This window comes from Varanus komodoensis, unplaced genomic scaffold, assembly GCF_004798865.1.
Source record: "Varanus komodoensis strain SLA01 unplaced genomic scaffold, ASM479886v1 scaffold18_3, whole genome shotgun sequence".
In the NCBI taxonomy this organism is placed as follows: Eukaryota; Metazoa; Chordata; class Lepidosauria; order Squamata; family Varanidae; genus Varanus; species Varanus komodoensis.
In genome coordinates, this window is record NW_025335549.1 from 10911397 (window position 1) to 10922835 (window position 11439).

The 11439-nt window shown below is 50.8% G+C and overlaps 1 protein-coding gene across 1 annotated transcript; it reads left to right on the forward strand.

Moving 5' to 3' along the window:
* The first annotated feature begins 2070 nt into the window (after positions 1–2070).
* On the forward strand, positions 2071–4054 carry LOC123022068 (brain-specific homeobox/POU domain protein 3-like). The gene is made up of 2 exons (XM_044427472.1): positions 2071–2190; positions 3089–4054. The coding sequence occupies exons 1-2, from the start codon at positions 2071–2073 to the stop codon at positions 4052–4054; spliced, it is 1086 nt and encodes a 361-aa protein (XP_044283407.1).
* Positions 4055–11439: the final 7385 nt, after the last annotated feature.

Genomic DNA, 11439 nt, shown 5'->3' on the forward strand with positions numbered 1-11439 from the left:
TAAATCACCATTGGGTACCATAATAAACCTAAACATATCTTTTAAAATTTGATAAATTATGCTGTGTATTTAAACTGTAGGGAATCTGGATACTGCTGTATTTTATTATATCATGCAACTTATGCAGAGGATAAGACATCTGTTCTTGAAATGTAGTATCTTCCAAATAAATAATTCTAATAATGACATTGCCTGAATGAAGTTATTCAGCCTGATCTTATAAAGAGTTAGCCTTGATGAAAGCAATTGATTTCAATGGGCTTAGGCTCACCTAACTCTACACAATTGGGCTGAAGAACTATAACAACACAGCATCACAGAGGAGTAGAGTTGGAAGGGGCCAAGAAGGCCGTTGGGTCCAACCCCCATGTTAAAGATGAGTAAAGAAACAAGAGAGCAGCCACTTCTGTCCTGTTGAACTCCATACAGTTCGAAAAACAATACAAGCACAACTTAAATGTGCATGCAAGGCAGTGACCCACCTCTTGACTTCACACATGGTATTTTATTATCCTTTCTTTGGCCAGCGGTTCTCACTAACCCATCTGGCAGATGCAGCGATTGCATTTCCAGCCCCCCAGTCGATGGAGAAATACTGAAATAATTTATTTGGAGAAGTGAAGAAAGATGAGCAAGGAAATCAATTGCTGGTCTTTCCCCCCTAAAGGGAGACAGCCGGAATGTCAACAGACACACGAAACTCCACGGGCTGATGTATCGGGGAGGAACTATAGCGAGAGTAGGGAAATATCTTTGGGTACCATTTTTGGTTAGTCCTAATGAAAGCATTTTTGCTGCTGCATCTAAATACATTTCTCACTGGGCAGGAGACGGGGGGGGGGGGGATGTTCCTGAGTTCATCCTCCTGTCAGGGAACACGGGGAGGGGGCAGGCTGCTGACTGCCAGAGGCGACCGGGACTCTGCTTCCTCTTTTCTGAGCTTTATAGGCGCAGCAATCCATGGTTCTGCACGCTGCCCTCCGTGCGTAAGTTGCACAACTGTGAGCCTGTTTATGTTATGGTTACTATTTTGCATTCCTGAGCACCGAAGAACTGATGTGTTCGAATTGCGGTGCTGGAGAAGACTCCTGAGAGTTCCTCGGATGGCAAAGAGATCAAATCAGTCAATCTTAAAGGAAATCAACCCTGACTGCTCTTTAGAAGGCCAGGTACTGAAGATGAAACTCAAATACTTTGGCCACCTGAGAAGGAGGGACTCACTGGAGAAGAGCCTGATGCTGGGAACGATGGAAGGCAAAAGGAGAAGGGGATGGTAAGAGGCTGAGGTGGCCGGATGGTGGGTGTGGGCTTGGGTGGACTCCGAGGGATGGTGGAGGAGAGGAGAGCCTGCAGGAATATTGGCCGTGGGGTCGCGAGGAGTCGGACCCAACTTTGCGCCTGAACAACAACAAATTTTGAATTTCGATCCCGCCTCCCTCCTCCCCACCCCGGTGAAGAATCCAAGACGGCTTGCCCAGCCCGCCTCCACTCCGTTTTATCTCACACCAACCCTGCGGGGGGGGGGGGCGGGGGGACAGGCTGGGAACGCACGGCGGCCTCCATCACCCAGTGAGCTTCACGGCCGGGCAGAGGCCACGGCCCGCGTCTCCCAGCCCCTCTGTCCCACCCCAGCCGCCACACCGCGCCGGCTGCCCCCGGGGAAGCTGCACCGGACGGGGCGGGGAGCGCGGAGACCCCGGCGCGCCAGGGCTGGGCCGAGGCGCATCGCAGCGCGCCCGCGGCCGCCCGCGGAGGGCTCCGCCGCCCGCCTCCCGGGGCGGCTCCGCGAAGTTCCCCAGCGCGCACGGGCGCCCCCCGCGCGCCCCCCGCCTGCAGCGGGCGCCCCGACGGCCGGGGGGCGACGGCCTTCGGCGGCGCGGGGCCGGGAAAGGGAAAGGGAAAGGGAGAGGGGCGGGGCGCGCGCTGGCCGCGGCCAATGAGGCGGCGGCCCGCCGGGCGGGCGGGGCCGGGGCGGCCCTATAATGTCCTTGATGGTGCCGCGCGGCGCGCAGAGACAATAAGGCGAGCCGGGTGCAGCGCCGCCTGCCCGTCCGCGCCTCCGCCGCCACCATGATGTCCATGAACAGCAAGCAGGCGTTCAGCATGCACCCGATCCTGCACGAGCCCAAGTACGCGCACCTGCACTCCAGCTCCGAGGCCATCCGCAGGGCTTGCCTGCCCGCCCCCCAGGTAAGACGGGCGCCGGCCCGGCCAGCGGGGGAGGCGGCGCGGGGCGCCGGGCGGGCGGGCGACGGTGGCTCCCGCTGCTCGGACGGGACGGGACGGCACGGCGAGCCCCCCGCCCCCCGCAGCCCGACCGGGGGCCCCGATCCTGCGCCGTCGCACCGTTTCTGCGAGGGAGCCCGGCAAAAGTATAGGTCGGCATTCCAGGGAAGGAGGGGGAGGGGGAGGATTTTGGGGCGATGGGGATCCTCAGATATCAGCACGAGTAAGGGAGGTGGAAGAACTTGGCCCCTTTGCTGGGCGGCGGGTCCGAGGAATGTGCCGGCGCCGGATCCCTGCCCCCTGCGCGTCCTACCCTTCATGGTCGAGAGATTCTGAAAGTTGCGGTACAATATCACGGACTTCATTTTTCCCTTTGGTTCCAAGAAGAAAACGATGGTGAAATATGCCCACCTCGCCTTTCTCGTGCTTAAACATGTACCCATGGGAAAGAGGGAGAATGAGAAAGCCAACCGCGAAACAGTTTCACGAAAGGAGACGGGTGTAGCAGATAAGCCAGAAGCACGGCGTGAAATCCAGCGCCAAACTTCTCCAGCTGACCCAGGCGACGTCTTCCTGACCCGCTTTGGCAAAAAGCTGGGAAAGAGAAAGGCGAGCGGAAGGGGCAACCGCTCCTTCCGAGGAAAGGGGTTCTTGCACAATCTGGGGCAGCCCCAGAGAAGGCCCCATTTCTCTTGTCCCGACGTAGCAATTCTCCGCGTGTCTTTGGAAGGAAAGGGAGCGCGGGGAGGGGAGCGCTGTGGTTTTGGAGAAGGTGGCCGTTTCCCCGAGCGTCTGCCCTGCTCTGCCTTCGGACGGCGCGTCCTCCTCTTCCTCCTCCTCCTCCTTTCTCTCTCCCCCGCAGCTGCAAAGCAACTTCTTCGCCGGCCTGGATGAGACGCTGCTGCGCGGGGCCGAGGCGCTGGCGGCGGTGGACATCGTGCCGCAGAAGAGCCACCCGTTCAAGCCGGACGCCACGTACCACACGATGAGCAGCGTCTCGGTGGCCTGCACGCCCACCTCGTCCTCCGTGCACCTGCACCACCCGTCGGTGCTGGCGGGCCACCACGCGCACGCGCACCACGCGCACCACGCGCACCACCAGCCGGCGCAGGGCCTGGACGGAGAGCTCCTGGAGCACCTCAGCTCCGCCCTGCCGCTGCCCGACGTGGGCGCCGCGCCCGCGCACCCGCACCCGCACGCGCACGCGCACCCGCACCTGCCGGCGCTCAACGCCATGGGCCCGCCGGCGCACGGGCAGCCGCCCATGCCCATGGGCCACCACCCGGCGCACGGGCTGGCCTCGCACACGGTCCTGGCCGCGGGCGGCGGCGGCGGCGGCGGCCCGGAGGCCGAGACGGACCCGCGCGAGCTGGAGTCCTTCGCGGAGCGCTTCAAGCAGAGGCGCATCAAGCTGGGCGTGACGCAGGCCGACGTGGGCTCGGCGCTGGCCAACCTCAAGATCCCCGGCGTGGGCTGCCTGAGCCAGAGCACCATCTGCCGCTTCGAGTCGCTCACGCTGTCGCACAACAACATGGTGGCCCTCAAGCCCATCCTGGAGGCCTGGCTGGAGGAGGCCGAGCGGGCGCAGCGCGAGAAGATGGCCAAGCCCGAGGTCTACTCGGCGGGCGACAAGAAGCGCAAGCGCACGTCCATCGCCGCGCCCGAGAAGCGCTCGCTCGAAGCCTACTTCGCCGTCCAGCCGCGGCCCTCGTCGGAGAAGATCGCCGCCATCGCCGAGAAGCTCGACCTCAAGAAGAACGTGGTGCGGGTCTGGTTTTGCAACCAGAGACAGAAGCAGAAGCGCATGAAATTCTCCGCCGCTTATTGAGCGGCGCGGACGCGCGGGGACGGGACGGGACGGGCGGGCGCCGGGCGCGCTGCGCGGCGGAGAGCGGAGGAGGCCGCCCGGGACCGACGGGGCGGACCGACGGACGAGAGGGCGGGCGGGCGACGGTGGCGGACCAAGCGCGACGGATCCCGGAGGCAGCGCCGTCCCCTCGCTGCTCGCTCGCCCCCGCCCCGCAGGCAGACTGGACTCCCCCCACCCCTCCCCGCCGAGTGGGAACGGGTGGGGGGGGGAGCAAAGAACTGAGCACCAAGACGCTTGTTTTCTAAGTAAAAGAACAGTGCGAATAATAATGATGAAACAAAATATTCAGGAGGAAATCAAACATTATGCTACTGTACCATAGTCCCGGTGAGTGAATAAGCTGAGCCTTTTTCTTTCCTCCCCGTCCCCCACCCGCCCCAACCTCAGGCTTGTTTTCTTTTCTTTCTAGCTAAAAAAGGGTGTATGTGTTAAGAAGGACTTTATCATTTCGTCGATGTAATGAAGAAGAAAGAAGAGAGGGGGAGAGAGAGGAAGCTTGAAACTGGGGTGGGGGAAATCCCTCTTTCCGTTTGAGTTTCAAAAGCTCTTTTTAAGAGACGGGGGGGGGGGAGAGAGAGAATTTATATATATATTTCCCACCGCAACTGTGTTCTTCAGCCTTCCAATCCCCCCACGCCTCTCCTTTGGTTCTAGACACAAAGACCACCTTTGGCTTAATTCTCTCTCCCTCCATCCTCACCTTAACTTCAGCTCTTTCGCTTCCTGCCTTCCTCCTCTTCCTCCTCCTCCCACAACAAAAACCCATCTCCTTGTTTGCAATAGGCTGATGATCCCTCTGGGTCGGTGGGGCTCCTCACCCACTGGGGCTTTTCTTCTGTGCTTCGTAGGAAAGGGTCCTGGTGCCCCATGCGGAGGAACCTAGTCTGAGGCTGGGTTCAGCACCACGGAGAGCTCCGATCAAGCCCAAGGAGGGGCTGCGACCACTGTGGATGCCCACTGCCCGAGGAGTCCGCAGCCTCCCCGGGCAATAAGAGTTCTTTTTCTACCTCATCAGTTGAAGAGGGACAGAGGGAGCAAAAGGGAACATAAAGAAAGGCAGAGCAAATGTTGAGCGGGGGCGAGGTGGGTGCAACCAACCTGCTTTGGAAAACTGGGAGCCTGATTTAATGTTCATGTAAAACTTCACTTGAAATACTTTAATGCCTGTAATTTCAGTGTAAGCAAACAAACCTGATGACAGCAGCAGTGCTTTGACAATCAGATAATTAAATATTGCATTTATGTTTTTTTTTTTTTAAATTCTAAGGAATGAGGTGAACTTTTCACCGGGGGATTTGGGTTCTGAATTCTATTTTATGTCTGGCTGTTTCAGTTTGCTCCTGCAGCTCAGTTAAGTCCGTCCAGCCCTGTAACCGTTTCATATTTAGGATGCAACTACCCAAAGGAAAAGAAGGGTCTAGCTTATATGTAATATTACCTCCCCTGTCCCCAACCCCCACCGTGGTTAAAAAAAGGACATTGTTAGCAGATAACATCTTTCTTTGCAAAGATTTAACTTGGCACTTTCTGAGACAATATCTTTATTTTATTTTGTTTTACATATTTAATTGAAAAAAATGCATCCATTTAATTTTAAGGGAGGTGGGAAACATAGAACTATCATTTGCTTTTCGTGTGGGTGTGCAATGAATGGCATTTTGTGTGTCTGTGTATGTTACAGAATTGCAAATAAAACCTGCACGTTTTACCTTACTCCACAGCTTTGGATAATCTGAGCGGGAAATGAATTGGATGAAATGGGAGTTGAGCAAAATAAAAATACAATCCTCCACACACCACTTTGCAATCAGAGAAGCGTCTTTGTTCTGGACGTGTATATGTCTGTCGCTGAGCAGGGATTGTTTTCCTCAGCCTCTTGAAAAATGGAACGGGGAACTATTTTTCTGCAGTGTTTTGAGTTATAAGGTATGGAGAATTGCATTTGAAAGGAAAGGGGTTAGAAAACAAAACAAAAACCCCCATGATACAGACCTTGCTCTGAAATCTGGTAACTCACAAAATTCAGATATTGCCTTGTTGCTCTGGTCATGGAATACATTTTTTTATTTGCAAAAGGCACTCTGAAACTATAACTCTAACTCCAAATATTGCATATAAAAAAGAAGGCCTAATTACCCCAGTCAAAATCTTGGGCTAAGGGTGTATTTGTGTGTGTGTGTGTGTTTGTGTGTGGTTAATTTTCTTCCCTTTCCCATTCCCTGTAGCACGAGACAGGTGGGGACCTTTTGCAGGTATTGCAGTTATACGGAGGTGGGGGAGGATGCCTTGAGACGCGGAAATGGTTTGTTACAGTCGACAGATTGAGTTGTCAATAAAATCTTCGGAAGGGAAAGTGCTTTCTATTAAGTCTTCTAATAAGAAGTAGGCGAGTGAAAACAGTGACCCGTCTCTGCAACAGCTCGCAGGATGGGGACAAGACGGATTAGAGCATCGAGTTACAATGAGGCTTTTCTAAAATTTCGGGAATGTTACCTTTTTAGGGATTAAACCTTGCAGGCTTGTACTGAGAAAAGGCAATGGGTTGATTCCACTTTTCAATCCATACTGGTGTTATGCGGGCCAACACAAACACTTATTTACTAATTGCATTTTTAAAACTCCCCTCACTTCTGTCTCAGCCGAGCACTTTTGGGCTCCTTGGATCTTTTTGGGGACAACACTGCAGGGCAGAAGAGGATAGAGAGATTGGCATACAGGCATCGAAGACTTGAAGTGGGGTCTCTCTTTCTTGGTTTCCCCATTTTGGACTCAGCTCTCTACTGTACTGGCTATCATGTTTTATCTGCTGTCCCAGCATGGAGAAGACCTGGAATAATTTTTGGTGGGAGATACATTTCAAGGCTCTTCCCCCATGTGGGGGGAAGAGATTTGGGAAGAGGAAGGGGCTTAAAGCCCTGTTGCCAGACACAAGAGAAAATGTTCCAGCTGTTCCATGGTGCTGGTTTAAAGAACATCTGCTCTAGGTTTGGTGTTGCTTTTAAGTTCAGGTGAATTAGATACAGGGATGTTCTGGAAGCAGGAGAGGTGACCGACTGTCCCACTCCCAAGATGAAAGCAACATGACAGTAGAAACACTCTGAAGTCTGGCTATATTTTTAGTAAACAGTAGAAGGACTCTGGATACATTACCTGATTTATCAAGCACTAGTTTTGCTCACCTTCCAACATCAAACAATTCTATCCTGCTACGAAGCACACGTGCCCACCCACCGCCCACACACTTGCCCGTGGGTCCCCTGACCCCCTCTTCAATCCAACACACAAGCCTTAACCATGGTGACCAGCCAAACCAAGCCTCTGTGATTAGAGGGAATGTATCTTTCTGACTGCCTGATGCTGCTGGCAAATAAGTTATTTTTATTTCATACCTTGCTTCATGAATTTCTGGTCTATCAGTTGCTTACTCTTGCAGGCAGGTGCCTTGGTCTGATCCTACAAGGTTAAAGACAAAAATGGAACATTTCTTATCAGGGAGAAAGACCTGAATGAAGTAGTCAGTCTGGAAACATTAAATGAAAGAATCATGAATTTAGATCCTGAATCTTCTGCTTCACTTCAGAGTCTACTAACTGGGCATGGCATGAGCTGAATTTCAGCTGCTGAAAAATTTGATCAAATTTGACTACTGTTGCAGGTTCTGGGCAACGGTACAGTCAAATATGGGTGTCTTCATAGGCTACTGTTGTGTCCTGTACAAGCCCTAATGAGTCTCAGAGGCTTATTTCCAAGTAAGTACGCCTGGAATACCAATAATCTGTGTGCTTGTGAGCATGTGTGCATAGAAAATCAAGGAAATTCTAATTGCCAGCCCCTCCTCAAATTGAGGTGCTATTTCTTCTTGGAGCCTCCCATAGACAAACCCCTGGCCACCCTTCATGCTGGGTTTGTCTCTGAGACAGAGACACTCTCTGGCTTTATGAACTCCATACAGTTGAATTTGGAAAGGATCGGAAGATTGCTTCATCCAGCTCCCTGCTTGCTGTAGACATCGTGCAATCAGAGCACTCCAATGGATGGTTGAGAGCTTCTGTTTCTATACCTCCAGTGAAGGGAAGCCCATCGCCACCATGAAAAACAGCTCTTAGGAAGTTAATCCTAGTGGTTAACCATAATCTGCTTCTGTGCCATCTATCCTGCCCATTGGTTTCAGGCATACAGGCTGCTAGCCCCCAGATGAGATGGTTTGGAAAATGAGCTGGCTGTTTATCCTGTGAGAAAGAGCAGAGACCCAGTAGAGTTAGGTTTTCCTGTTTTCAGTGCATGGGGAAAAGTACCTGAGGCCTTTTGAACCTTGGTGCAAAAAATGAGCTTTAACAATCAGATCCCTAAACATCACACCTCCTTTAAAGTATTCCGTGGAATTTGTTGCAACTTAGAAAAGGAAGGGGGAGTTCTTACCAGCTTCCTCTAACTTGATGCCCTTCAAATATTTTGGACTAGAATTCCCATCAACCTGAATCAGCATGGCCAAAGGTGATGGGGTTGGAAAGGCTACCTTTGGCTCTTTGCTTCCTTTGGGTTTATTTTTTCCCTGGGTTCCAGAATGCATTATCATCAATGAGAGTTTGCTGGAATACACTTAATGGAACAACCCCGCTGAACTCACTGCGACTGAAGCTCCCGAGTAAACATTCTGCAAATGTGGATGGTGGCAGAACCTTTGCAAACTGCAAAGCAACACGAGATAGAAAAAAGAACCGTTTCATTGGTTTTGCTGAAGTTTGTAGCAACCTCCTTCTGATTTTGCAGCTGTTTATCTAGAGGCTTACTAAAAGGATTCCCTTTTGCCTTTAATGATGCTGCCATGCACAGTTGTTCACTTCCATTTAATTTAACACACACACACACTTATTTTGCAAGCACAACCAGTGAGGTTTTCATGTCAGGGTATCCTGTGGCATTGTTTCAAATAAACCACACATGCTCTCCTCATCTTGTCCTGCTTTGTATTCCTTCTTTGGGTTAATTTGAGAAATTGAAAAATAATACATACAAGTGCTGCGAAAGTATAGTGTACTGAATGCTACTAAAAAGAAACTACTCCTCATGGGCAAATGGATAACCTGAAATCCACATAGTCTTGTGGGAACTGTTTTCCGGTTTACTACAACCCCAGGTCCACCAACCAAGACTAGGGGAAAAGGTTATTTTACATTGTATATCAGTGTATTTTGGCCTTGTGTTGTGAAATGCACAAAAAGCTTTGGTTGTGGAGTGATATAGAAATGTAATCAAACAATCAACCAACAGTCAGATAAAAAGACCTAACCTAAGAATAACAGGTGACCTCTGAGTACATTTTATGTCTAGCCCTTGCTTTAGTACCAAAACTCATCTGAGCTGCTCCAGTTTTTCACAAAAAACATTCATTCATGGTTACTGTGGCCAGGATGATGCGAACTGCAGTTATGTCTCTGGAGTGCACTGGGTTGGGGATGCGTTGTCCCACGGTTTGTTCATTTCAGCACCTAATTGAAGTGGAGGGTGAAAAAAACAGCAACATTTTGGTGCCACTATGGTCAGACCATTGAAAGTCAGAAAACCTTTGCGGGTCCTGAGCAAATCAGAAGCTCCCTACACACACTTTCTATTTTGTGGATCCAGCAGGAGAGGAAGAGGACAGAGTCTCTCCACTGCGCAGTCTGGGCTAACTTTTGTGAAGGATGGCTGCCCACTACGAGGGATGGGTGCCTGGCATGGGTTGCTTTGATCACTGAAGCTTGTCCTTAAGCCTTACAGGACGAAAGCCTCTATGAGAGCTGCACCCCTGTCCACGTCTCTCAGGGGTTAGAAGCTGGTGGGGAAAGCTGACTATTTTTCATGATGACACCGAAAGGTGATAGAAGCGAGTGGCTAAGATTAGGGTTAATTTAGGCAGGAGGCTCTGACCCTAGGGAGAAGAACAGTGGGTCTGGCTAGAAAATATCCCTCTGCCACCATAGAAACAGGAAGTAGACTAGAGGAGACACACCACACATATTGACAGAGACAGGAAATCCACGTCCAGCCTCTTGACTTTCCCCTGTACCCTCCAGATGCAATGGACTACAGCTCCCATCCTACCCATCCAGCCTGGTCTAATACTTCTCCAGGGCACTAAATTAAGGGAAGCCACCTTAGATGAGGTGCTAGAAAGCAGCAACAGCTGGATCAGGAATGGGATACATCACACTCTGCAGATGTTAATGGACTACAAGTTCTATCCTCCTTGGCCATTAACGCAGCTGGCTGGGACTGATTGGAATTGGAGTTTGTCAGCTTCTGGAAGGTTGCATGCTCCCCTTCCATAAGCTAGAGGGATGCCTTTGAGAAAACCATGCAAGCAGAGCGTGAAAGAAAATTCTCCCCCTAGTCCTACAGGAACTTGTAGCCAGAGTGAAAACATCCAGTTGTATTGAACCTTTGTGGCTAAACATCTGTTCATAGATTTATTCTCCTCTTGCCTGTTCTTAAAGCACCTAAGCTAGTCACCAAGGCTCATGGCCCAGGGATGCCTTAAATTACTCTGCACTGCATGTGCTTTGCTGCATTTTTGGGCCTGGCCTGCCTTCCCAGCCAATCAGGTAAACATTCATTCTGTCTCTGAGGCCAGCAGAGAGGCAACCAGGATGCTTTGCATGCAATAAAATGCAAATTATTCCAGGCTGAAATGCAATCTAAACAACTGTTGTGTTTATAGCATCCTTCCTGTGTAGTTGAGCACCGCACTCGGTTTCAAGCATTCTTTTAATTAGACACATCTCTGCACTTTAGGAGCTTATAGCCTTGTGGGGAAAGGGAAAAAGGGATAGAAAGGGGACTCCTAAAAAGCCATTTTTAATGGCTTAAAAATGGGGAGCAGATGCAAATCAAAGCTTAACTTTAGCAGCAAAAACAGAAGCATTTTTTAAAGTTAAGGAGGAGGAGAATATTTTTAATCAATGGAGAATGATTTGCACTGGAGAAAGAAAGCAGGAGACCTCAAGTGAAGCGCAATTGATTCAGCTGCTTGCAATGCTGTCCAAGAAAAAGATCGCCCTCCAACTCAAATCCTCTCACAAAGGTTTTAAAAATTGCACTCAGAAGAGGTACATTTCCTTCAGTCCTTTTGTTTAATAATAATTACAACGATAATTCCATAGTGCCTTCATAACAAGAAGGCAGTTCTCTGCCTCAGGAAGCTAACAATTTTTTTAAAATTGAGAACAGAGAGGCATTACTGAGAAGCAAGGGAAATCATATATATTCAGTGCAGTTACACTAAGTCTGCAGTTCCAGTACCTGGCATACCTTGGAAGTAAGTGACACGATATTTGATGGAATTGAGTCAACATTTATAAGAC

Coding starts and splice junctions, on each gene's coding strand:
- LOC123022068 (XM_044427472.1), top strand. CDS start 2,071: ATGATGTCCATGAACAGCAAGCAGGCGTTCAGCATGCACCCGATCCTG. Junction 2,191..3,088: donor CTTGCCTGCCCGCCCCCCAG/GTAAGACGGGCG, acceptor TCTCCCCCGCAG/CTGCAAAGCAACTTCTTCGC.